The 27,915-nt window shown below is 40.1% G+C and overlaps 3 protein-coding genes across 5 annotated transcripts; 2 read left to right on the top strand and 1 right to left on the bottom strand.

The window, feature by feature from the left end:
* Window positions 1–76: 76 nt before the first annotated feature.
* LOC141910715 (transmembrane 9 superfamily member 2-like) lies at window positions 77–11,825 on the top strand. Its single transcript, XM_074801450.1, has 17 exons — window positions 77–296; window positions 680–747; window positions 1,702–1,795; window positions 2,346–2,473; window positions 3,168–3,297; window positions 3,888–4,030; window positions 4,451–4,568; window positions 4,885–4,961; window positions 5,390–5,498; window positions 7,062–7,194; window positions 7,996–8,115; window positions 8,662–8,719; window positions 8,816–8,975; window positions 9,106–9,257; window positions 9,948–10,059; window positions 10,591–10,762; window positions 10,862–11,825. The coding sequence occupies exons 1-17, from the start codon at window positions 144–146 to the stop codon at window positions 10,927–10,929; spliced, it is 1,995 nt and encodes a 664-aa protein (XP_074657551.1). The 5' UTR covers window positions 77–143; the 3' UTR covers window positions 10,930–11,825.
* Window positions 11,826–14,437: 2,612 nt separating this feature from the next.
* Window positions 14,438–15,772, bottom strand: LOC141911073 (COP9 signalosome complex subunit 9-like). The gene is made up of 3 exons (XM_074802037.1): window positions 15,631–15,772; window positions 15,425–15,497; window positions 14,438–15,055 (listed from the first exon to the last, which is right to left on the bottom strand). The coding sequence occupies exons 1-3, from the start codon at window positions 15,715–15,717 to the stop codon at window positions 15,018–15,020; spliced, it is 198 nt and encodes a 65-aa protein (XP_074658138.1). The 5' UTR covers window positions 15,718–15,772; the 3' UTR covers window positions 14,438–15,017.
* Window positions 15,773–16,224: 452 nt separating this feature from the next.
* LOC141911375 (lysosome-associated membrane glycoprotein 1-like) lies at window positions 16,225–26,904 on the top strand. Of its 3 annotated transcripts, XR_012620027.1 has the most exons (9): window positions 16,225–16,353; window positions 17,023–17,309; window positions 17,722–17,914; window positions 18,369–18,551; window positions 19,124–19,311; window positions 19,879–20,125; window positions 20,494–20,664; window positions 21,488–23,944; window positions 25,614–25,753. XR_012620027.1 is itself a non-coding variant. In XM_074802374.1 (8 exons), exons 1-8 carry the CDS (start codon window positions 16,308–16,310, stop codon window positions 25,760–25,762), a joined length of 1,464 nt encoding a protein of 487 aa, XP_074658475.1. In that variant the 5' UTR covers window positions 16,225–16,307; the 3' UTR covers window positions 25,763–26,904. The 3 variants fall into 3 exon arrangements, 2 of the variants coding, with proteins under 2 accessions (XP_074658475.1, XP_074658476.1); XM_074802374.1 differs by lacking the exon at window positions 21,488–23,944 and having other exon boundaries at window positions 25,614–26,904; XM_074802375.1 differs by lacking the exon at window positions 21,488–23,944 and having other exon boundaries at window positions 16,233–16,353; window positions 17,194–17,309; window positions 25,614–26,904.
* The last annotated feature ends 1,011 nt before the right edge of the window (window positions 26,905–27,915 follow it).

Raw genomic sequence — 27,915 nt, 5'->3', positions numbered from 1 at the left:
TTTTCCAAAATTGATTACTAAACGCTCCCAGAATGCACACGGATGACGTGTCGGCCATCTTGTTTTCAGGTTGTCACCGGCGCAGATTTTGCGGAATTTATCGCTGACTATTTTAGGAGATTAACGGTTGATCGAACGGAGTTATGAATCGTTTGATCGCAGCTTTGAGTTGTTGGTTAATGCTGGGAGCTGCTGCAGTAAACGGATTCTATTTACCGGGGCTGGCTCCTGTGAATTACTGCGCTAAAGAAGTTGCGACGGCCGTCGCGTCTGGCTCCAACAAGAATAACTGCAAAGTACGTGTTCAGACTTATTGCTTTCCTTAAAGTGGAGGAGGAGGGAGGGAGGGACTGGGGTTTATGATTCTCATGGGTTTCACGGTGAAGAAGGGGGGTTGAACCTGGATGAATAGGAATAGCGAAAGCAGTAAGTCGTAAGTGGAGCCCTCCACTCTGCTGCTTGGAGTCGTCAAACCAAATCTTATTAAGTCCAAGACAAGTTTAAGTTAAGACAGACAGGAGGGTTTGGACATGTTGGGTTTAGTTGCCACGTGTAACGAAATGGCTATTTTAAGTATGTGTGGAGCCTTCCTTTGCTTTGGAGCCCTCCTTCATTCCGTCGGACTGTTGTTATTGCCCTTGGATAAACATCTGAAAGTCTTCGTCGTTTTATTTTTCAGTCTGAAATCAAGTTATTCGTGAATAGATTGGATTCAGTGGAATCAATAATACCATATGAATATAACAAGTGAGTACCCCTGGGGAGTGAGGGGATGCCATCACTAACAAGTCAGTACCCCTGGGGAGTGGGTACCCCCCGGGGAATGAGGGGATGCCATTACAAATTAGTGAGTACCCCCCGGGGAGCGAGTACCCCTAGGGAGTGAGGGAATGCCATTACAGTGTGAGAACCCCAGGGAGTGAGGGATGTCATTTCAAACGAGTGAGTACCCCCCGAGAAGTGAGTACCCCCGGGGAGTGGGTATCCCAGGGTCAAGTGAGGGGATACAAGCTTTGACTGTAATGACAAATTTGATTTGAGGAGAATTGTGGTTTTAGCCTTGTTCGGTATTTAGAAATAGAGCTGACTTCAGTGATGTGTCGATGGAATCAGAAAGGTGTCAGTGTTACCTTCTAGCCAGTAACAGTACATAGTCATATTGATTGATTTCAACATGTCACACGCACACTACTCACTCGCCCCCGGTCGACATGTGTCGCTCGAATTACAGCTTCAAATACGGTTTTGAAATCAATGTTACTTCATAAATCAGAGACGCCAGCTGTTTACATTAGACTTACGACTGATTGACGGATTGACACTGTTCCCCTTCCCTGTTCCTCCCTCGAGACATTGTTCTTCTTATTAACCCCCCCCCCCCTCCCGTGGCTGCTGACCTGCAAAACTCAGCAAATTAGAAAATTCTAGGAAAAGATTTGGGGAAACTCAAGTATTTGACTGATTTAACTGGAAACCTGGAAAACTAGGGCCGGTTTTATAGACTGGTATCATCTTTAACCCGGGGGTTAACTCATTTGAAAATGAATCGAGTTCTAGCCCCCGGGTTAAAGTTAATACTAGTCTATAAAACCGGGCCCTGGGTGTTTGTGAATGACCGGAAAGTGGCGCCACCCTGTTCTAGATTAATCCCTTCGATGATCGTCGCATGTTGAATGTTTTTGTTTTTTTTTTTTTGGTCAGGTTTGATTTTTGTACGAGTGAAACGATTCAGACTCCCGTTGAGAATTTGGGTCAAGTCGTGTTCGGAGAGAGAATTCAATCGTCACCTTACCAGGTAAATGATAATCAGCGAGCTCCGGGGCAGGGGGGGGTGCGGGTACTGGTCCAAGGGCGCCGGTTTTGAGTGCGTCTCTCTGCGGTTCACCAAGTGCTTCGTTGTCGTTTTGGAAAAAGTTTGGACAAACGTCATCTTTTTTACTCTATTTCCTTGCTTTTGATAAAAAAGTCCTTCCAAATTTAATTTTTATGTATTTTCGCGCGCAATTTTGACGCGTATTCGACCGTTGAAGTATTTTATTACTCAGACCTGGTAATTCAATTATCAGTAAGATTGAATCTACAGGAAAGTGCTATGGAATTACCCTGACATGTATGACTGGTCTACATGACTAGTATTCCGGCAAAAGCAATGCACCCTTATGGGCCCTCATTATACTGGAAATTACTTCTTTCCGAGCAAAAAAGTCCCTCCTTTTGGGGTTAAAATTGCCGAAAAAGTCCGTCTTAGTACTTCTTTTTACCCTGGCCTCACCGCTGGAAACCTTGTCCGGGTAAGACGCGGTTTTCTAGACCTGTTTAACCGATTTTTGTTCGATTTTTTCTAGATCGAGTTTTTGAAAGCGGAGAAATGTAAAACGCTGTGCACGAAGGAGTATAAAATAGGAGACGCGAAATCAGCGACGTCGCTCGCTTTTATTAAAAAGGGAATATTGATGAATTATCAACATCACTGGTAAATATCACTGTGGTTTATCGAGTTAGTCCCCTAACCCTAACCCCTATACCAATACCACTGAATTAAATGGTTTACTGAAATAAACATTACCGATTTAGGAGGAGTCTACTGTAATTAGGAATAGTATATGAAAGTGATGCAGACGCTTCCTTGAAATTGTCAATTTTCTCCTTTACAGGGTCCTAGATTCCTTAAAAACTCCTTCTTAACCAAAAATGTTTTTCAATTTCCTTGAATTCTTTAATGGTTTACATCCAATGGAGAGATAAACCGTACTGATTTTGAGGAGGAGTCTATTGTAATCGAGATATGAATGTTATGTAGAAATTTGAAATTTGCTCCTTTAAAAAACTCCTTAAATCCAGGAATGACTGATCTGTTCGGATGCCCTTAAAAATTATATCTAGGAATGACCGATCTGTAAGGACCTTGTTAAAACTTATATCTAGGAATGACCGATCTGTAAGGACCTTGTTAAAACTTATATCTAGGAATGACCGATCTGTAAGGACCTTGTTAAAACTTATATCTTGGAATGACCGATCTGTAAGGACCTTGTTAAAACTTATATCTAGGAATGACCGATCTGTAAGGACCTTGTTAAAACTTATATCTAGGAATGACCGATCTGTAAGGACCCTGTTAAAACTTATATCTAGGAATGACTGATCTGTTGTTGTTGTTTTTGTAGGATTATAGATAACATGCCTGTAACCTGGTGTTACGATGTCGAAGGTAATCAGAAATACTGTTCACCCGGATTTCCGATGGGTTGCTTCGTAACTAAAGATGGCAAAGCAAAAGATGCGTGCGTCACTAGTGTAAGTATAACTGAGGAACTGGGTTCAGTGTGAACTGTGGAACTGGGTTCAGTGTGAACTGAGGAACTGAGTTCAGTCTCAGCTTTGGAACTGGGTTCAGTCCGAACTGTGGAACTGAGTTCAGTCTGAACTGTGGAACTGAGTTCAGTCTGAACTGAGGAACTGAGTTCAGTCTGAACTGTGGAACTGAGTTCAGTCTCAGCTGTCGAACTGGGTTCAGTCTGAACTGTGGAACTGAGTTCAGTCTCAGCTGTCGAATTGGGTTCAGTCTGAACTGTGGAACTGGGTTCATTCTCAGCTGTGGAACTGGGTTCAGTCCGAACTGTGGAACTGGGTTCAGTCTGAACTGTGGAACTGGGTTCAGTCTGAACTGTGGAACTGGGTTCAGTCTGTACTGTGGAACTCACTTGTGGAGTTAAAAGTTAAAACCTATTTTAAGATAGTTCATTTTCAACAGTCAAAGAAGAGTCAAGGTCTAAACTGACAGCTAGAACCCAGAATGTGGTCGGCAGACAATCTCTAGAACCCAGAATGTGGTCGGCAGACAATGTTTACCCTTTAAATGATTCTATATTGTTTTTTATTTTCAGTCTGATTTCAGTAAAGCCGATACGTATTACGTGTTTAACCACGTGAATATAGTGATCGGATATCATCCGAGTACCGGTCAAGAATGGGCGTCGCCGTCCGGTAAAAGTGGACGTTTAATATCGGCTAAACTGGAACCAAAAAGGTACGTACTGATTCATTATACAGTTCCACATACAACTACAGGCTCCCTACGACTACTTGATTCCTTGAAAACTCTTCTAAACCAAAAATGATTTTCAACGTCCTTGAATATCCTTGAATTTGAGCAAAATGCCCGGAAGTCCTTGAAACTCCTCTAATTTTGAGAAATTGGCCATTAGAAAATTTTAAGGTTTTAGGCCTAGTTAGCAGTCATAGGCCTTATACGTACAGATTACAATGATTTAACGGTTTACTGAGATAAACCTGACCAAACTAGGGGGGGGGGGTGGTACTGTGATTGAGATATGAAAGTGATGCATACACTCCTCGGAATTTGAAATTTTCTCCTTGAAAAGTCCTCTGCAGTGACTGGGAATCTGAACTAACATGTAACTAATAGTGATTTTGTTGATGATTTCAGTATCAAACACACTAAAGAAGGTCCTGAAGGATGTAATGCTGGAACCGCTCCGATGGCTATAGACTCTAAATTCTCGAAGAATGAGAAAATCAAATACACTTACTCAGTCTCTTTTACTGTAAGTCTGATTTTAGACCAAAAAATCTTTATCCAAAGCACATAGCATAGTTTCGCTGTGTTTAGTCCACTGGTCTTAGAAAGTTGTCAGAGAATGTGGCTATAGTCCTGGATGATCTTAGATCGGTCTTAAAGCTAAGTCCTGACTGTTGTACTGGTCCTAGGAACAAACCAGGACACGGTTTAACTGTTCTAGTTTCGGACTGGCATGTGGTTTTATTCGTGATTTAAAACCCGGTTCCAGTAGTTGAAATACTTGTGAAATCCATCTATTTAAAACGAATTCGAATTTTAACGGTTTTGTTTGTTGTTCGTAGGAGACGAATATAAAATGGTCGTCGAGATGGGATTACATTCTGGAATCGATGCCTCATACAAACATCCAGTGGTTCAGGTCAGTCGCTTTAACTAACAGGGTCCTTACAAGTCCTATGATATCATACGTCCTATGAGGGGCTTGAAACTCTCAATTTGAGCAAAATGCCAGAAACTTTTTATATTTTAGATTGTTTCAATTGATAAATTCTCGATTTTAGATTTCTTTGAATTTTTAAATAGTGGGTTTTTCTCTTATCATCTGTTCACCACGTTTGAGTGTGGTTATCGTACCAGTTGGGATTTGTTTTTACCCAATCAGGTGGTTACCAAATTAGAAACAGAGTTTAGTTAGTCTTAAGAACGAAACTTTGATTACAAAACCATCGAATAAAATGTTTACCGAGATAACCCGTACCGATTTAGGAAGGATATGAAAATGACGCAGATATATCCGGAAATGACTGATCAGAGAAATTAACGATTTGAATATTAATTGTTTTGTAGTATAATGAACTCGTTAGTGATCGTGTTGTTCCTGTCCGGTATGGTCGCTATGATTCTGCTGAGGACGTTACATAAAGATATCGCTAGATACAATCAGATGGATAATGCTGTAAGTACGAACCGCATTCCCCGCCCTGCGGCCAAACTAGCTACTCCCTACAATTCCCCGCCCTGCGGCCAAACTAGCTGCTCTCTACAATTCCCCGCCCTGCGGCCAAACTAGCTACTCCCTACAATTCCCCGCCCTGCGGCCAAACTAGCTACTCCCTACAATTCCCCGCCCTACGGCCAAACTAGCTACTCCCTACAATTCCCCGCCCTGCGGCCAAACTAGCTACTCCCTACAATTCCCCGCCCTGCGGCCAAACTAGCTACTCCCTACAATTCCCCGCCCTGCGGCCAAACTAGCTACTCTCTACAATTCCCCGCCCTGCGGCCAAACTAGCTACTCTCTACAATTCCCCGCCCTGCGGCCAAACTAGCTACTCTCTACAATTCCCCGCCCTGCGGCCAAACTAGCTACTCCCTACAATTCCCCGCCCTGCGGCCAAACTAGCTACTCCCTACAATTCCCCGCCCTGCGGCCAAACTAGCTACTCCCTACAATTCCCCGCCCTGCGGCCAAACTAGCTACTCCCTACAATTCCCCGCCCTGCGGCCAAACTAGCTACTCTCTACAATTCCCCGCCCTGCGGCCAAACTAGCTACTCTCTACAATTCCCCGCCCTGCGGCCAAACTAGCTACTCTCTACAATTCCCCGCCCTGCGGCCAAACTAGCTACTCCCTACAATTCCCCGCCCTGCGGCCAAACTAGCTACTCCCTACAATTCCCCGCCCTGCGGCCAAACTAGCTACTCCCTACAATTCCCCGCCCTGCGGCCAAACTAGCTACTCCCTACAATTCCCCGCCCTGCGGCCAAACTAGCTACTCCCTACAATTCCCCGCCCTGCGGCCAAACTAGCTACTCCCTACAATTCCCCGCCCTGCGGCCAAACTAGCTACTCCCTACAATTCCCCGCCCTGCGGCCAAACTAGCTACTCCCTACAATTCCCCGCCCTGCGGCCAAACTAGCTACTCCCTACAATTCCCCGCCCTGCGGCCAAACTAGCTACTCCCTACAATTCCCCGCCCTGCGGCCAAACTAGCTACTCCCTACAATTCCCCGCCCTGCGGCCAAACTAGCTACTCCCTACAATTCCCCGCCCTGCGGCCAAACTAGCTACTCCCTACAATTCCCCGCCCTGCGGCCAAACTAGCTACTATCTACAACTCCTTAGGTTTTAACGAAATGACACTAGAAACACCTTCAATTTTGAGAAATAGGCAGCAATCAGATTCTGCAGAAAGAAGTGCATTAGACTAACTCCATACAGTTCTAAGCAGGATCTATTTGTTATCAATCGGTTACCAAATTTAGGTTGTGTTAAGGATTGAAATTAGCTTACAGAATATAGGTTTACCGAAATAGGCCGTGTACACGGATTTAGGAGGTGTCTACAGTGATTAGGATATGAAAGTGATTGTGGGCATTCCTTAAATTTTCTTTTTTATATATAACTCCTCGAAGACTCCTTCTTACATCCAGGAATGAGTGATCTGTAGAAATGCTGCCGTCTCAGTATCAATCATTCTAACTCTCTCTCTGTTGTCTCGTTTCCCGCGGTTACAGGAGGACGCTCAGGAGGAATTCGGATGGAAACTCGTTCACGGAGATGTTTTCCGGCCCCCGCGTAAAGGAATGATGTTGTCGGTTTTGCTCGGCAGCGGAGTTCAAATACTCTGCATGACGTTCATCACATTAGGTAAAATATCTACGATTTTAGTATCGATTTAGAATTTAAATTTTGTATTCGCCTAATCTATTGTATTTATTAGATATTGTTATCTTAAAAAAAAACCGAAAAATGTCTCGAAATATTTCAATCCCCTTTTTTAATGCCGTATACAGCGGAGTTCAGAATTTATGAATTTTAAAATTGTCTTTAAGTATGAGGTTATAATCCTTCCTGAGGCCAGTTGGTCGATAATAACCGGTATATATTAAAAACCGTAGTAACGATGAACTTATAATTGTCACTGTGTTAACTATTTGCTCTAACCAACTTAAGAGCGTCTGCTGCCTCTGATTGGTTCGTGTTAATTTTACGTAAGATGGGGGCTGTGTACGGGATGCTAACTCATCTTTTGAACCTCTTTTCGGACTATGTCAACTATCCACTGGTTAACTCTAACCATTTTTTGAGCGTCTGCCTCTGATTGTATTAACCGCAGATGTGTTGATTTTACCTAAGATGGGGGCTGTGTACGGGATGCTAACTCATCTTTTGAACCTGTTTTCGGACTATGTCAACTATCCACTGGTTAACTCTAACCATTTTTTGAGCGTCTGCCTCTGATTGTATTAACCGCAGATGTGTTGATTTTACCTAAGATGGGGGCTGTGTACGGGATGATAACTCATCTTTTGAACCTGTTTTCGGACTATGTCAACTATCCACCGGTTAAATCTAACCATTTTTTGAGCGTCTGCCGCCTCTGATTGTATCAACTGCTGATGTGTCAATTTTACGTCGATGTTTATCTATGATTTGTTGTTTTTGTAGGTTTTGCGTGTTTCGGATTTTTATCTCCGAACAATCGCGGCGCTCTGATGACTTGCGTTATTGTTCTGTATGTGTGTCTAGGAACTCCAGCTGGATATATATCAGCACGCGTCTATAAGAGTAAGTCAATAATGATGTCATAGGGGGAATTTGTTCCAGAGAACACCCAGTCTCGGGATTTCGATGTGTACATTGATTGATTGATTGATTGATTGATTGATTGATTGATTGATTGATTGAATGAATGCATGAATGAATGAATGAATGCATGAATGAATGAATGAATGAATGAATGAATGAATGAATGAATGAATGAATGAATGAATGAATGAATGAATGAATGAATGAATGAATTATTTATTTACTTATAATACGTCCAAGATAATTAGACATAATTTCTTTGGATATAATTTTATAGATAAATAGGTACATAAATAAGAAGGACAACCCCAAGCCCTAGGGGCTGGGCCTGAAAGGGGGATTGCCCTGAAAAAATAATAAACTAAACTAAGTGATAATTACATATGAAGATAATAAAGCTAATAATAATAATAATAAAAATAATAATGATAAGTAATAATAATAATAATAATAATAATAATAATAATAAAAGTAATAATAATAATAATAATAATAATAATAATAATATTGTATATGTATTTGTAGTGTTTGGAGGTGAGAAGTGGAAAAGTAATGTGATATTAACGGCTTTCTTTTGTCCGGGGTAAATAATAAACTTCATCGAATTTACGAATCGAAAACGTTCGTTTTAACGCGAGGAATAATCGCCGAATGAAATTTTCTCGTTACGTTTTTTCAGTCTCGTATTCGTCGACTTTTTCATCATGAATTTGATATTGTGGGCGAAGAGTAGCTCGGCGGCGATACCGTTCGGTACGCTGGTGGCGCTGTTGGCGTTGTGGTTCGGCGTGTCGGTACCGCTCACGTTCGTCGGCGCGTATTTCGGTTTCAAGAGACGGGTGAGCGCTATTCGCGATTCGAAATTACGATTTTCGGCTTCTGTGAATAATTTCGATGCCTGATTTATGTAAATCTATGTTAATGTATGTTAATGTATGTAAATGTATGTAAATGTATGTTGATTTGCAGCAAGTGGAACATCCGGTGAGAACGAATCAGATTCCGCGACAGATTCCCGACCAATCGTTTTACACTAAACCGTTACCAGGGATACTGATGGGAGGAGTTTTACCGTTTGGCTGTATCTTCATTCAGCTATTCTTCATTCTCAATAGTATATGGTAAGCGTCTCAAAATCTCGGGTCCCGGTTTTCCGAAAATAACTAAAAGTCATCCGACGCACGAGTGACATTAAAACCATGTTTTTCTTAGTAGCTTAAGAGTAACTGAGCCTAATCTATGTGCAGCGTGGTCGACTGTATTTGTTTATTGGTTTGGGTCTTTCAAAAAGTTTCTTAAGAAAAGTTTCTTAAAAATTAAGTTGCTTTTTCAGTCGGAATCGCAAAAAAAATACATTTATCCAGTCACGAATCAGGGCAATAATGTTTTAACCCTTTCAGTGCGTCTACATAAATCAGTGTATAAATCAGTGATGGATTTTACTAGTACACTGCACTGCGGTGTATTGATGTAATCATTGATTATCTCTCTTGAAAAATGGCAGCACCTGTCAAACATAGTGAAATACTGGTAACTAACGATACACCGCGCCGCGGTGTAGACGCACTATAGTGGTATTCCCGTTATTTAACACACTAGGGTGGAATTTTTTAAAAATTTTCAAATTAACTCTAGCACTAAAGGGTATTGATTAGTCAGCATTGAAAGGGTTAAGTTGTTTAAGTCTTTGAAATTCCTTGCGAAAATTCACTGCTATCTTCGAAAGGAGAACTTGGGTCTTAATTGTTCTCGATGAGTTTGGATAAAAAAATATCTAAGACATTTTTGCGTTTTTTTAAAATGTTTTTCAGGTCACATCAGATGTACTACATGTTCGGATTTCTGTTTCTAGTTTTCATCATTTTAATTATAACCTGTTCAGAAGCGACCATTTTACTTTGCTATTTCCATCTTTGCGCCGAGGTGAGTGTCATTTGCCTTCTAAAAAAAAAAAACTTCGGACTGCGAAAACTTCATTAAGATATTTCGCCACCACGGGGATCTCTACAATCTGATTCTATTGTATCTTTCACCATTGAATATTTCAGCGATATCTATTGAATAGTAAACCTATTATTGCTGCTTCAGGGTGGCGCCACTGACCTCGAAAACCCAGGAAACAAAAAAATCTGGGAAAACTCCTGGAAATTGATAAATTTCACCAAAAACCTGTAAAACTCCAGGATTTCGGATAATGCTATTGGCCACGTACGGGATTCAATGAAAAATGAATAGATTGTTACATTTCAAACCTAGAAATTTCTCCGATTCACTCTCGGGGAATTTTGTGTAATAAACATGGAAAAATCAGGGAAAAAGGGATTTGTAAAAGACTGGAAACTGGCCATTCTGTGCTTTGCCACTATATTTCATTTGAAGGATTATATCAATAAAGCAGAAAACCCGTTATCGCTGCTTTGCGGCTATATTTAATATTTGATTTTATTTTTGCAGGATTATCACTGGTGGTGGCGTTCGTTTCTGACGAGCGGTTTCACCGCGTTCTACCTGTTCGTTTATTGCATCCACTATTTCGTCGCGAAACTCGAGATAGAGGGCGCCGCGAGTACATTCCTTTATTTCGGATACACGTTGATTATGGTGTTCTGTTTCTTCCTGTTGACAGGTAAAAAAAAAAAACGTCGTCGCCGAGTTAGAATTTTCGAATTTAACCGAAACGTAACCGACGTTCAGAATTTTAACGGAATTTCTCTCATTTCTTCAGGAACGATCGGATTTTTCGCGTGTTTCTGGTTCGTCAGCAAAATATACAGCGTCGTGAAAGTCGACTAGTAACGCCCCCTGATGAGCAGACGGCCTATCAACGCCCCCTAGTGAGCAGACACAATGCTATAATCTGTCCATGTCATTTTGCCCGTTGTGAAATTTCTTTCTTTGTACCGGTTCTTAATCCAGTTTCAAGTTTTAAGTTTCAAATTTTGCGGTTAGGATTGAGTAAGAATTCAAATTTTTGAATTTATTCTGAATTTCCTGAATACAGGTTACTTTTGAGACTTGTTCAAAACCATCGAAATTTTTTTGAGCGCCCTTTTTTGTCGAAAAAGATAATAGCTACATTGCGGGTGTGTTTTATTGCCATTTTGGACTTCGCAATGTCCTGTTGTGATGTGACAAATCCTTCAGAACTGGCCTCTGGGCCCACCCCTGAAAACCTCGGTCTCAATTTTAATGTCATATCAACGTTAACCATTTTAAATTGGATTCAATCGGGCTATTTCGAAATAACGTCACTCGCTGTTGAAATAGTTACACAAATATTTACGTTTTCTTAGTCGTGGTGACATTGTAATTTTAGAAACAAATTGTACAGTCAAACCTGGTTAAGTCATCATTTGGATAATTTGTAACATAACTGAAGTAATCTCTATTTTTTAATGCTAATTTATAAAATAGTAAATATATTTAGTAAATACATTTATTTGCAATTCAATTTACTTGGTGTAAATCAACAGTCATCATTACATTAAGGGGCAGTTATATAGTCATGGCTTTGAGTCCATCTTTAGTTCTAAAGCCGATTCAACGGCTTTTAGACCAAGATTAGGGTTTCAGACCATTTTTGGACTGTAGTCACGACTGTGCGACTCGTGACTTAAGCCGGTTTGTCTAAATGTTCGTCAATGCTGAAATGTAAATAACTGTTATTTTAATTGAGTTGCTTTTTTTTTCTTCAATAGCACGAAACAATTTCTTTCCCTAAATAAAGATTTGAATTCGGTATCCATGCGTACCCCCACGACCCCCTCGAGGGGTGCAGGCAGGGACAGGCTAACTCCCTCGAGGGGTGCAGGCAGGGACAGGCTGACCCCCTCGAGGGGTGCTGGCAGGGTCAGGCTAACTCCCTCGAGGGGTGCAGGCAGGGACAGGCTGTAGATAAATACCTGCAGAAACTTGGAATTTAAGGTTGATCGATATAAGTCCCTCTACATTATAGGATATATATTTATTTATTAATATTGATATTTATTTTATCTGCGCATGTAAATAGAAAAAAAAAAAAACAACGCTTGATTTCAGTGAAATCTAACAACAATATTATATTTCCAATCAATGATATCATTAATACATCTCTGGCTATCTAAAAGATTATTTGTATAATTTTCATCGTGTACCATTTTACACAGAACTGTGGAACTGAGTCCAGAACTGTGGAACTGGGTCCAGAACTGTGGAACTGGGTCCAGAACTGTGGAACTGGATCCCCAACAAGCTGAAATATAACTTACTTACACAACTGTGGAACTGGTTTCAAGCTATGGTTCACGCGTATCATTGTCAAATCCCTCCATCACTAGTGTCTGCTTGGATTTTCATTCACAGGGTTTTGGTTTCCCCGCACCTCCCTCCCCCTCCCCCTGGCTCACCTGCAACTCAAACCCCCCTCCCTAAGGTACCCTAAATGTCCATCTGGTATTAAGGTGATATATATGTCTTTGCGAACAATAAAATTGTAAATAGAATTATGAATTTGCATATATATATATATATATATATATATAAATTATTATCAAGCACAAATAGTGTAATCAATAGATATATATTTAATTCACTATCAATTTATGCGGAGATGAAAGAGACGATTTTTAAAAACGATTTTAATTTGCACGCTTTGCACTGTATAGACTACACTTCTGCGAATTTTAGAGAGAATAGTTGATTCTGACGAGGTTTCAAAATCAACCGTTTGAAAATTACATTTATTTCTTCGATGGTTGATTCACTGCGTGTTTATTTCACTAGGAATCGCTACGTGTTTATTTCACTAGGAATCGTCTTTTTATCGCCGAAATTTCGTTTTCGCGCGAAAAAAAAATACATTTTTCGAGATCGTTAAACTGTAAAAACTATAAACAGTGGAACCTCGTTTGGACGATTTGTCGGGTTATTACAAAACTAGAATTTTGTCCCAATATATGACAACATCAATTAAGTTCATAGTACAGTGAACTATCATTTAAAACGAACCTGGTCCCCTGAAGGTTCCACCTTAGAACGTGTCGAAATATCAATTAGTTCTTTAAAAAATATCGGCGTTAGATCACAATATCCACGATGAAAAGAATAAATGTGAAATTCCTAGAATAAGTTAAAACGACTTAAAAATTTATTTTCTTCAGTTCTAAAAGTATAAGGAACCATCATCCGAAATAATTCTAGTATTTGAAATAAACTTTTTAGTCTTTCAACGATTTGTGGTATTTTACATTTATATATTTCAGGGTCCGATCTAAGGAATAAGAACCGCCTGCCCGGGGGCAAGCATATCCGAAATTTCGCTTGCCCCCTCAAAAATCTACTTGCCCTACACAAGCGGTCCAACTGTTGTATCGCATGCTTTGAGACATAAAATTGCACTAGCACGGCGGACAAGTGATAATGATAATCTACTTGCCCTTATGATAATATACTTGTCCCGGGCAATCGGACAAGTGTTTAGATCGGACCCTGTAGGCCTATTTGTTGGTGTTTAAGTGAGCAGTGTTAAGTGTTATATTCAAATTCATCAGTTTGCACACGTGACACTACTATCGATCCATTGTATGCGCCTGCGGATCTATTGTTGGAAACAAACTCATTTCGAGTCGAAACTATCGATAGAGTCTATAGCCGCGATCACACGGAGACGGTTTGGCCCGTATCCGGCTCGGGCCAAATTTGTCCCGTGCCTAATTAGAGAACGCGTTCACACGCAAACCACTCACTCGATACTAAACAATGCTTAAACAAAGCGAAGTGGATCATCGATGTGGAATTACAGTGGTCGAACGGGTGTGTTTAATTTGCTCTCTCTCTCTCTCTTGTGTTTTGTATGTTTCAGAAGGTCCTCGGTGTCATGTATATATATATGTGCATACAGCCTGTCACTTCTGAATAAAGTTTATATTTCTATCTAAAATCATTTCGTTTGAAAATTTGACTGAAATGTTTATTTTTCTCGACGAGAGACCAACTTCTGAGTTATTCGACCGTCGCGACTGTAAAGTCGAACCTGAAACCGAATGCCAGTTAATAGTCGGAACTTCATTCGAGCGCATTTGGTTATTGGTTTCAAACCACTAGTCTAAGTCTACTAGATATCATGAACACCGAATTTGGCCCTGGCTGCTTGTTACGTCTGTTACATCACAATCACAGTCGTCGTCCCTGGTAGAAACTTCTTAAAGTGGAAATTACGTAATTTTGGATTGCGAGTTCACATAAATTCCGCCGATGGCAGCACTGTACGGTCATCCATTTCACTACTGCCTCTTCTTTAACATAAAGTAAAATGGAACAAATGTTCTATTACATTTAGCTTTAAATTGCTTAATGTTTTATTGACAACAAACAACAGTATTTACAGGCAGATGAAATATTTACAGAATTATACCCGGCCCAGCTTCACTAACTTTTAAATCGATTAAAAGATAAACTGAATTTAAGGAGAGAATCGTTTTCTTAAGAGTTCAATTTTTTGTGAACTGTGAAACTGGAGCCAGACTTAGATGCGACAAACAAAATTTTAGTTTTAAGGTTTATTTGGTGACTGGCATTTAAACACAATCATATATAAAACCTTTTCATGGAAACCCTTTTTTGAGCCGATTTTGTTTTTATTGCTAAGAGTTCCTCCTGATGGTAACAATTGAAGCGCCTTCTCGCGCTGAGAAATGCCTGAGTCGAAATTCGAAATGCGGTCACAATTTTTTTGGGTTACGAGAAACAGAAGAAGCATCGCGGATAACTAGATTGAATGGCTGCTCATAAAATGTTATTTACCGAGTGAAACATTGCCGAATTCGGACAGATTAAACCCTTAAAAATGTTTGATCCACGCATCACAGTAAATCCTCACACTAAGCCCCCAGCAGAGTAAGTCCTCATTGTAAATCCTCATCATCAAAAAGATCATCGAAATCTGAAAATATAAGGGAGAAAATTAAGAATGGGCAAATTTGCCATTTGGCAAGTCTTCGTGTGGCAAACCTGCGCCTCCAGTGTTGTGTGGTACAGTTACGTGCTACCCCCAAATCATCGGTTAGTAATTAAATTTCACGAGAAGTTCGACGTCAAAATGAGGGCCATAATCAATATCAAGATTCCATCGTATTTGTATTGTGATGACTATTTTTGTCTTTTTTTAATCTTAATGTTTCTTGTTTGTCTTGTTGACTTCATTATTACAGAATTATAGACCTAGATTATCCAATTTTGTTTCGCTGATTTTAGGGGCCAATAAATAATTAATTAATTTGAATTTGAAGTTCTTGTGACGTCGAGTTCTTACCGTTATAAAAGTCTGCATGAACTGATTTCTCGTTAGCTGCTAAATCCATCAGCAACGCGCTTGAACCGCCAGCCTACAGTTCAATACAAATATAGAACAATTATTACCGCGCTCATGATTATTCGACGCAATAAAGAAACATTGAATTGAATTTGAAGTAGGAATAATTGACCAGAGTTAAATGACGAAATGAAACGCGAACGAACCTCAATAACTTCCTCAATATCCATATAGGGTCCGGCTCCTTCTGGGAACATCTCATCGGGGACGGGAGGGTTCGACGTTGGCTTCATTTTCTGAAGAATTGCGCACAAAATAGAATAGAAAGTTGACACAGACTAGCGATGAAATCCAAGATGGCGTCTATTCAATTCAATTCAATATTTAGTCGACAGAAAATCGGAAATCTTAAAATCAAAATAAAAACCGCAGTTGGACCAACAATAGCCTTTATTATCAGCAATGATTAGATTATTTACAAATTCAATAAATAGATAAATCAAATCGGGATTCGAACTCTCTACAGTTTAACGCAACATTTCCGGGTTTTTATCGCCACCTAGCGGTGAACACCACATGACAGTCATATGACTCGCGGCTATTCCTACGATTGTCCTCCCGCCTATTTCCTCCAAAAATGTTTAATCCGTCATTTAAAATATTCTTCATCTTCATAGCTGATAATTTCTAAAGATTCGGAAGAAATATTTCTAATTTTTGAATATCACTGTCGTTCCTTTTTTGAAATTGAAGCGCATTTCGTCGATTACTCCGGGAGATTTCGGCGGGGTGAACTCGACTGCCGTAGTCGGTGTAACAGCTTCACAATTTCATAGAGATCCGCCTCACAAATCCCGAAACAGATCGTAAAAAAAACAGCAAAATGCAACACCTGAGGAGTCTAATCGCGTTAGTGCTGTGTCTGGCCGGTAAGTTCATTCATTTCAAGTTTACTTCAACGGTTGTCATTTTGTTTTAACGTGTCATTGACATTGTTTCGATTTTTTACAAATTTCGACTTCACATTTTCGATTTCGGATTAGGCCCAATCGGATTTGTGTAGGCCTATCCTATCAATGTGTGGAAAAGAATCCGGATCTGGGCACTTCTTGTCAAACTCAAGATCCACCAGATCCTGGGATCCTGGGATCCAGATCAGAGTGTTGCAATTGTCAATTCCTGCTGTGCAGTGTGCTGGACACCCTACTTTCCAGATTCCTGAGCCCTGCACGTGTCAAGATTCCCATGGACCCCTGACAAAATCAACATTCCAGATCTTGGCACTGCTATTGTCAAGATTCAGCTGACCCCCCCCCCCTAAATTCCAGGTTCTTGAGCCCTGCACTTGTCAAAATTCCTGGACACCACTATCAACTCTAGTTTCTATACCTCACTTGGCCCCCTGCACTGTGTACTGTACTGTTTTTTTGTTTATTTTTCCCCAGACCCTAAAATCTTCTTCATCGATTTAATTTTAACCATTTTAGGAGTGACTTCAGTTTATGTAACCATGAACCTAACACAAAATGCATGATTTATCTCTGTTTTCTTTTTTGCACACATTCCCGCTGCTTGCTACCTTTATCCAAATCCCTCAGCTGCATCAGCTGCGAATACCACCAGCACCGCAGCGGCGCCTGAAACTACTGCAGCTCCCGCGACTCCTTCATCGGCTCCTCCCCCAACTCCGACATCGGCTCCTACCCCAACTCCTACCTCGACGAGCGTAACCACATTATCTCCTCCTTCTCCTTCTCCTTCTCCTACAGCTACGTCTCAGTCGATCCACGTCGAGATTAGAGATGGCAAAAAAGTGTGTTTGATCGCGGATCTAGAAGTGTCAATTCTCGCGACTTACGAATCTAAAACCAATACAACGAACACAGTAAGTAATAATAATAATAATAATAGATACAACGAAAACAGTAAGTAATAATAATAATCATAATAATAATAATAATAATAATGAATATTCTTATAAAGTGCCATACTGATTGAATTTGATTTAATTGCGGTGCTTTAGAAAGTATAAAAACATTTAACAGATAAGACATAGATATATTTAAAAAAATTATGCTTCAAATGTTCTAAAAATGTAAGTTATGAGATAGTATTTAAAAGCATCAATAGACAGGCTTTCCCTGAAATATTCTTGGACCATGTAACATATTATTTCATGGATAGAATAGAAATCTGGGCGCAGTCCAGCGAGTTCTTAGTGTATCAGGTCGACTAGGGCTTAGAGGGTAACAGTTAGTTACAGGGTTTGTGGTTGACGTGTTAGAATCTATTTACAGACGACGGTAGCCATGCCTGCGTCTGCTGGCGATAACGCGCCCGGTTCGTGCGCCGCCGGTAATTCTACCAAGGCTGAATTCCAGTTGGTTTTCGGTAATAATATTCTGACGTTGATGTTCGATCAACAAACTGGATTCGCGTACCTGACTGACGCGTCCCTCAACATGACTCTTCCAACTGACGCAAAAAACAGTAAGTGTACTTAAGTATCTACCAGGTGTCGCTAGTGTACAGTAGGACATCAACTACTGCAGCAATAGAGGATTCCGCTTATGGCAAGTGAGGATCCACTAGGTGTCACTAGTGTGCAGCAGGACATCAACTACTGCAGCAATAGAGGATTCCGCTTATGGCAAGTGAGCATCCACTAGGTGTCACTTGTGTGCAGTAGGACATCAACTACTGCAGCAATAGAGGATTCCGCTTATGGCAAGTGAGGATCCACTAGATGTCACTAGTGTGCAGTAGGACATCAACTACTGCAGCAATAAATGATTCCGCTTGTGGCAAGTGAGGATCCACTAGGTGTCGCTAGTGTGCAGAAGGACATTCAATAATTCACGAAAACTCGAAAATATCATGTTTTTTTTTTTCCGGGGAAAATGTTTTATTACGTTGATCTCTAATTCCATGTTATTTATTGTAGAAATGTTGTACGCGAGCGGCATTCAGAAATTAAAGATGTCCACCCCGAAGCAGTATTTCGAATGTAACAGCCCGATAACGCGGAAATTACAGAACGATTCGAACTCTGATTCCGGATCGATCATCTTCAAGAAACTGAAAATACAGGTTTATAACGTGAAAAAAGATACCTACAGTAAAGAAAGTGAGTATTAACATTTTTAGGATTGAATTGTTCGGATGAAAACGAACTCGGAACGGACTTTACAACCGCAAATCTTTAAACCGTTCTTAAGTTGTTTGATTCAAAATAAAGAGGTGAAAATGAATTCCCTGCAGGGAAATCCGGGAATGTGATGAAGGTCGGGGAATTCCGGGGGAATCCTGAAATTTAACATTGCCACACAGTTCACTAGGCCACAAATACACGACACATCATAACAGTTTATTTTCAATACTGCTATCCGTCATCGTTTTTCGAAAATAATTTCTACATATTCAGCCAGTTAAACTTAACGCGATTCAATTCGATATTCATTTCATAGAAAAGTAAAAGAAATGACCGTTTAAAATGACCGCGAACTCTTATTAAAGAGCATTTCTCCACACGGGCTGCGCGGAGCTTTAAAGGCCGCTCACGTGAGCACCCGATAGTTTCTGGATTTTGGAAGTTGTGTTGATAGTGTTTCGGTAGAATTATTATGTTCAATTCAATTCAGATATTCATTGTCATTGATCGTGAAGGAATCGTTACGACCGATCTCGTGTTTTTTCCAGAGGCCGTATGCGATCAGGACGTGTCGACTACCGTTCAACCTCCACCCGTCACAACTGTTACACCTAAACCGACGACATCACCGACGCCCCCTACTGGCCACTGGAGCTTAAAGGCTGACGATAACGTAACCGTTTGCGTGGTGCTAGAGATGGGAGCCCAATTCACCATTCCTTACGTCACGTCAAAGGTATAATCAAGCGCGCAGTCCGAAACCATGTTTTAATCACGACTTGATCGAAAACCTTTCACTGGCTAACAGAAAAATATGATTCGAATTTTAATGGATCGAATAGTCTCACTCAATCAAGCGAAACATCGGAAATTAACCGAATAATTCATGGGACTTATTTTTTCTCTGATAATTTGCTTAGTTTTTGGATTCAGTTCTGCGAAACTCTTTCGTCTAATTTAACCAAAGACATGGATCCATATCCACGGGTCGTCAGACTCAGTGGAACCCTGGGGCCAGTTGCATAGTCATGGCTTAGATTTAAGACCAACTAAGTTCTATACTCGATCTTACAACTTAAGACCAGTCTCAAGATTTAAGAAGATCAAATCCATAGAATCCAACCCTCATATTCTAAAATTGAATTCGAGTACAAAAACCTTCAAATTCTGAGGTATATCCCTCAAATTCTTAAATTGTTCCTTAGAAAATGTTTTTGAATACATATTTAGAATGAAAGTGGTTTACGATCCAGAAAGATTGGACTCATCTCGATAACTAACTGACGGTTGACACTATTTTCAGGGCACGAACTCGACCTCGATCGTCAATCTACCGAAGGGAGCGGTCGTCACCGGAGGCACCTGCGGTAATTCCACCGATACTATCGTGTTGAAATTCTTCGACAATAAATGGTCGATACAGCTACAGTTCGGAGAGGTCGTGACTGATCAGTTGACCGCTGGCGCCACCGCGAAACAGTACGCTTTAGACAATATCACGATGACGTACGTCGTCGACGCGACTAGATTCAAGGACCCTAAATCGCCAGGTAAGGTTTGGGCGGCGGGAGCGCTTAGATATCGGTTCACGTCGACCATCAGATGTATACCATGCTCATAATGATAGGTTGCCGGGGCCACCTTCCTGGAATTCAGGGAAATATTCAAACTTGGAGAACGTCGCCGGGAATTTTGTATAAATGAATGCTGAAAAATAAACTTTAGGGACATTTATTTCGATTGTTATTAGATCGCGGGTGAAATTGAACAGCTTCTGTCTATGTCTTACCTATTGATTGGCAGTTAGTGATATGACTGGTTCCTGAATTCCTTGGGGTTCCATGAAAAAATTAAAATCATCAGAAAATCTGTTAAAAAAATGATCGGGGATTACAATAATATATTGTTCGGTTTACAGGTGTACGAACTGTGAATGCGGTAAACCTCGGCGAATTCAAAACGGGCGTCGCGAATTCGTTCACGTGCGTATCGAAAACTGAAATCAAACTGGACGGCGTTAAAATGGATACGTTCAATTTAACGGCACAGGCTTTCAAAACGGACAACAGCACGACTTTCACCGGCGGAAGTAAGTTTTTTTCGAAATATTTGTATTTCCCGGTTGCGCGAAAAAACCGGGCGCAAGTCGCTAGGGTCCGCAAGCGGTTTAGCAGTGGAACCAGCGAATTCTTATCGGTTTTAACCCAATTATCAAAATTGTCTTCTTAAACTTGTGGTTATCCGAGTTCCTCTGACGGAGGTTCCACTGGAGAAGGTTTTGGACTCAGTTGGTCGATTTGACTGGTCAAATTATTGGAAATGAGCTGATTCTCTGACCCTAAATTTAACACCCAGAGCTGGTTTTATAGACTGGTTTTAACTAATCCCGGGATAACTTTTCATTTACAATTGAGTTGCCGCTTCCAGCCCCGGTTAAAGTTAATACCGGTCTTGAAATCAAAACCAGCCTCTGTATGACAAGTCGACGAAGAAATTAAGAAATTTGGTTAAATCTTATCTCGCCAAGATAATTTTGCACCGATAATTTTGCTTCTCACGAATATGTGAATATTCCAGAATTGTTGTGTTTTTAATCTTACGGAAAACATTTTTTTTCATCCCTCAAAATCAAACCGCGTAATTAGTCGAAATGAACTTTGATTACTCGAAATTTACAACTGAAATCTTTCGTCGCGAAATTCTTTACAACCTGAAATTCAACCCGTCCTTCGTACGCGATGATCATTGCAAGCGATTCAAATACCGCGAAAAGAATAACGAATTCCGCTTCGACAGTTTTCTGAATCTGCGTTTCGAACATTTTTGAATGGAAACGGAAAACCGTCGAATCGAATTCGGATTCGATCCCGTTCTAAAATCGTTACGTTTCTATTTTTTCTCTTGATTTACAGAACAAGTTTGCGCGGGAGATAAAAAGACTAGCACCGTCGTGCCGATAGCAGTCGGAGCCGCCCTAGCCGCGCTCGTTGTCATCGTGCTCGTCGCTTATTTGATCGGTCGTCGGAAAAAATACACCGGCTACGAAGCTCTTTAAAACATTCCGCTAATTTCATTCCTCCCCAATCGCTGTCGGCGTCGTAGAATTTAGATCTGAGAATAGAACCTCATTAGATATAGATCATGCTCGTGAAACCAGGGGCCGGTTGCATGGTCAAGGCTTAGACTAAAGATCGGTTTAAGACTAACTTAGTTCTATAGCCAATCTAACAACTTGGACCAATCTTAAGGTTTAATACCACTTTCGGTCTTAAGTCTTGACTATGGAACCGGGACCAGGAGTCAGTCGTTGAGTCATGACTCTTTAAGTCCAAAATCGGTCCTTAATCTAAAGATTGGTCCAAGTTGTTATATGGAACTAAGTTGGTCCCGGACCAGTAAATCGTAAGCCATGACTCTGTGCTACTGGCTCCTGTAGTTTTCCCAGGTTAATAGTAGTAGGACGCCTGCACTTGAAAATCAAATATTAATTTTACTTGTTGACTTTGTTTTATAAGTTAATGACGCGGCCAGCAGTTTGAAATCAGATGTTTTGCTTGGGGGGGGGGGGGCAGTCTTTAGGCGATAATAATTTATATATAAGTCTTGGCTAGATTGCCCAACAAATAATAGTACGTCGTTCATTTAGGTTGCTTTATATTTTGAGGAACTCCATGCGCTAGATGATAATACATGTATTTCATACGCTTGATATTCTGGCGACTCACTTCGATAGATAAAAGCAACTGAACTTTAAACGGTGAAGATAAGATATTATATAGAAACCTTTTAACCTGTTTAGGGGTCGAATTCTAGTTCTTACGTATCGAGTTTTCGAATATTTTGTGCGATAACGTTTTTGGTCATAGGATAGGTCGATATTAGAAAACATTCTCGGTCGAGTGTGCGATCTAAAAATCAAGCCGTATTTCGAAATTCCGAACTGCGATTGACAGACGCGGTTCGGGAGGTTTGGGTCGAAATAGCAAACTAGGGGATTTATGGGAGGGTTTTGGTTGAAATGAAATAGGGGATTTTATGATTTCAATTCAGGATCTGCTTTCACAGTTTTGGGTTAGGATTTTACTGTAAGGTTAGAATTTCAGCTGAAATGAACTTATTTTTCTAACCAAGCTTAGCTAATACCTGTTAGTCGGACTGGATCTGGGGGGCGGGCCGGTTTTTCCAATAGTTTATATTAATTCAGATTTTAGAAACTCAATTTAGATTGTTGGTTATTTTGATGAAGAAAGGATTATTTGTTTCGAGCACTTTTCTAAGAACACATTTAATATAGGTACAAACAGACGGTAGTTACTCCTGTGCACATTTTAAGCACGCGTGGCCCCCATATTTTCAAAAATGTGCTAGCTATGAATTTGGAGTAATTATCTTGACAATAACTCCCAAGTAATAAACGACACAAATAATTTTTTTGTAAATTTGTATAAAATGACAAAGCGCTTAATGATAATATAATGATATATATAATTTCTTGACACATGTGATTGGTTGAGCTGTTGACCTTGGCTATTCCGTTTAGGTGAATGCCTGTAACGAGGTCAAGGGCAAATTTTGCCCGTTTGCTCTTCAAAACTTTTGTAAATATTGCGTAGGTGGCGCTTTTTCATGTTAAGAATTGCTTCGGACTTTTTATCGCAGATATATCACAAACTTAAAATTAAAATGTGACTGTTGGCTCATTGACTCAAGTGAGAGACTGTCAGTCAGTCGCGTGGGAGTCATGTGAAAGTCAGTCAGTCACACGGGAGTCATTGAATAGATGATTCAATCTAGAATGATTTATAATTATAGCAGGTGACCTGAAATAATAATAGAATTGATGTCATCAGATTATGGTCGATTATCAGTTCATCATAGTATGAATTACCAGACTACCATTACAAACTCATATGCAAGGCACCTTATTTTACAGTAAGCTGTGGAACCAGTTCCACAGGTTACTCACTACCCAGTCCCACATCTTGTGATGCTGTTTTGATATTATTTCCCACTGAACCATTTAATTTTTATTTCTGAGTGATTACGATTTATTTGATATTATTTACTGTAGAACTTGCCACTAATTTCCATTTCATTTTAAAGAGCTTCGTTAGTAATTTATCTCTTCATTGCGGCAGTATGCGATGACATGCTCCTACATGCAGCCATATGCGGTAACATGCTCCTGCATGCGGCGACATGTTCCTACATGCAGCAGTATGCGGAAACATGCTCCTACATGCAGCAGTATGCACTGACATACTGTGCGACATGCAGCACGAGAATATTGTAAAATACAATAGTTTTAGTCTCTCGTATATCTCCCGATCGCAGTGTTTAAACCCCTCACACCACCACACACAGCTCGGGTAGGTATCCAAACCCCTCAAATATCTATCTACAATATATCAATCTCTAATTGTCCGTATTCAGTTTTGCTGCTTCGCTTTATTTTCTATGTTTATGTTATTTGTGTGTTTCTTAAATCTATAACTCAATAATACAGGTTTCAGCCGGGCGGATCCAGTCCTCCAACACAAACCATATATCCTCCATTCCATTCTCCAAGGGAAAACGTTTATGAAATTTTAAAGTACTCAAATCCAAATGGCACCAAGCTGGTTTCGAAAAAGCGCCTGATATTTCAGGTGTAGTTTAATACCACCTACAGTATCTGGATCCACCCCTAATGTGAACCCCTACTGTAGTCTCTGTGGAGTAGTAGACACTGTGAACTGTTAAACTATTGTTTTACGGTTCTTGTCGTTTGTTTGTCTTGTACTTTTGTATAGTAAACTCTGCTGATAAACTCTGAGCGACACTTCGTGCAAATCTTCGATGAATTTTTCCACTTTTTCACTTCCAAAAATACGATTTCTAACTGAATTGAAATGTAATGCGCTTGTGTTTACTGTTATATTGTGTTCGTGGTGATGTTGCATGCATGATCTAATAGTGGGTAGTCTTTATAATTACTCTTTTACCCTGGTAAATTGTTTGAGTCCATTTAAGTGAAGTCTTGTGGGTTCAAAGAGTCCGCGGTCGAATTTTATGAAACTCACTGTAAATTATGCATGCAAATCGCTCATTCATTAACATAAATTAACATTTATTTCGTTTGACTTGATTCGGGGTCCAAACATATCACCCTAGAATACTGGATCCAGTTCCACAGTTTGTAGATCCAGTTCCACAGTTTGTAGACCAAGTTCCACGGTTCTGGTTATGATTTTGAATCTAGGATTAATTAAACATAAGGGCCCAGTTCCACATTTGTGAGTTAAAGTTAGTTCATTTTCAATGAGTTAACTCGGAGTCTAATCTTAACTCAGAACTGTGGAACTGGATCCAGAAATGAACTAATTTTGACTTAACAGTCCGACTTAACCAACTACCGTGTAACTGGGTAGATTAGCTGTGAAACCGGGTCCGGAAATGTGGAACTAGATTCTGTGTATCATGTTTGGGCCCCTGATGTGGTCTCGGATTTTTCCTTCGTTTGCTGTGTGTACAGTGAAACTCATTTGAAAAGTCGTCACATTAACGGAAGTCATCTCTACGTTTGAACCTCGATTTAAATATTTTAAATTCTAATTTCAATTCTAAGCGCAATCAATCGTTTTGATGTCGTCGACGTAATGATCTCGTCGCAGCTGCGAGTTTCACTGTCATTTCTATTTATAACCGTTGCTTCTATTTTCAGAGTCTTAGAAATTATAACTGATAGTTTTAGTTTTAAGCTGTTTTTATTTCAAGCCTCTTTAATTCACGATCCGTTCTCTATTAAACTCACACGCACGCTATTAAAACTTTTTCATATTTCGTCTAAATTTAGATTAGTTTCTTAAAAATGTGAACATTCAAGTAAAATGTCTTTCGCCAAAAATGAGAATAGCAATTTTTTGTCGTACAAAAAAAAAAAACAAACCTTGATTCCTCAAGATTAAGAGGCAGTTTGTAAAACGTTGAAAAGGATAGTTTCAAAGCGGAATTGAATTTATGATTTTTGATCAAATGATTATTTTTTTCTTCCGACAGATCAAATATGCCCGGCCGATGCTGAAAATAAAACGAGTAATATCGTACCGATAGCTGTCGGAATCGCTCTAGCCGTTCTGGTCGTCATCGTGCTGATCGCTTACATCATCGGTCGCCGCCGATCCAAGAGCAGCTACGAAACCGTGTAACCGACGGCGACGACGACCAGCGAGTCCGTCTGCCCCGGATCGGTCGAGAGAGTGCGGAAACCGGATGTACCTCTTGATTGGTGGACGACGAAAGATTGTATTAAATTCTGCTGCGATGTTTTTGGTTCCTTATTTGATGAACTTGTTTAACCCTTTCAGCGCTGACTTAAAATTAATACCCTGTAGTGATGGAGATGATTTGAAAATTTTGAGAAATTCCGCCCTAGTGCGTTGAATAACGGGAATACCGCTACATCACATCTACACCGCAGTACGGTGTATCGTTAGTTACTAGTATTTCACTACATTAGACACGTGCTGCCATCTTTGAATAGAGATAAAAACTAATTTACTAATTACATCAATACACCGCAGTGCGGTGTACCAGCGAACTCTATCGCTGATTTATACACCGCACTGCGGTGTAGACGCACTGAAAGGGTTGAGCGTAATTGGGACAATTTTCGATGTTGTAAATGTTTTACATGAAGTTTTGAGTTCGAAAAAAATAAGAAGTTTAAATCATCGATAATCGAAAAAAATGTCGCTGATTTTGTAGTTTTTGGATGTTTTTCTGTTCGGTGATTTTTGTCGCACAAATTTGCAATGATTTCACGTGTAAGATGTTATTTATGTGTTACTGTGTGTCTGGGGGGGAGGGGGGAGGTTAAGTGGTTATATCGAATATTTGTCATGAAACCGGGGAATGTGTTTAACTGTTGAAAACGGTTGAGCTTATTGAGAGGCAATTAATTGTTTAATAATATATAACAGAATCAATGTACGATAACAAAGTCATTCAAAAATTCCGAAAAAATTATTTCCAGTTCGGTCGACCTTGACCTTGTCGGCGGCGGTGTGGTGGAAATATTTACGGGGAGGAGAAAACTATAAACTGTACATTTTTGCCGAACGGGAAATCGTCGTATTTTTCGCGACTTCTTGAAAACCTAAAAACGCGGATATGGATTTTGTAATTAGGATTTTCGCAAATACGTAATACAATTCATCGGATCCGGTTTCGTGGTTATTTGGCGACTCCCGGAGTCGTTTTATCGGAAATTAACCCATTTTGACTTAAAAAGAGTCATTGAGTTTTTTAGTCCAGTTTTACTGGTGATATTTGCCTCTAGTTGAGTTAACACTTATAAACTGACAATATGAATCAGTTTCTGGGTTAAATTCGCTTGAACATTTTACCACCCGGGCCCCAATTCTGCCATTCTGAGTTAAAGTATTCTATTCTATAACCCAGGACCCAGTTCCACAGTTGCGAGTTAAGAGTTAACTCTTGAGTTAAAGTTAGTTCATTTTCAATGAGTTAACTCGGGGGTCAAATGTTAACTCCGAACTGAAACTGGACCCTGATTGAAAATAACTGATTTTAACTCAGGAACTGGATCCTGAGTTGAGTCGGATCCATTGACAATAAACTTATTTCGACTCCATATAAGACTCGGACGCGACTGAAACTGAGGAACTGAATCCGATTCTGAGTCGACGCCGATGACTCTTCGGAGTCGGGGACCGAGTCGATAAACTAATGCATGATGACTCTTGGGAGTCGCTTCAGTGAAACCGGATCCAAGTTTGAATATTTTGTGATAAAGATGTGTAATTATGATCGATATATTGATCGAGAATTATTATTCGAGGTAAACTTTTTTTATAGTAAATAATAATAATAATTGAATATTAATATTAATCTCACTCTGTGGCTTCTTTGCGCGTTGATTTTCGATAATAAAAAATACGCAAGACTTGTACATGAAAAAACAGATAGTTCTTCAGTTCACTTGGGGTTGTTTTTTTCGTCGGAATATTCTCCCAAACCTGCTGCAATTTGTCAACTGAGGTTTGGCGGCTGGAACAAAAAACGGCTGAGCTACCCTGCTGGTCCTTTACTCAGTCCTGATGGCGCAGTGTGGATGTCTCCTCAGTGATCTTAGTCGCTCTCTACGATCCTAGTGTACCCACGCGCCCAGACATTCCGCGTGACTGCTGTTCGGTAGGCAGTGTTCAAACTGCAACATCTCGGCAAATAACCAACCGATTTTGTTGAATAAACTATCTACACTAACCTTATGACGCTTTGTGTTTGTCCATTATATTTGTTCGAGGATAAAGCTGATTTTAGTACGATAAAATTAAGA

Source organism: Tubulanus polymorphus, chromosome 9 (assembly GCF_964204645.1).
Source record: "Tubulanus polymorphus chromosome 9, tnTubPoly1.2, whole genome shotgun sequence".
Taxonomy (NCBI): Eukaryota; Metazoa; Nemertea; class Palaeonemertea; order Tubulaniformes; family Tubulanidae; genus Tubulanus; species Tubulanus polymorphus.
Note: the sequence above shows the minus strand (reverse complement) of the source record. Positions and strands in the feature narration are given on the sequence as shown.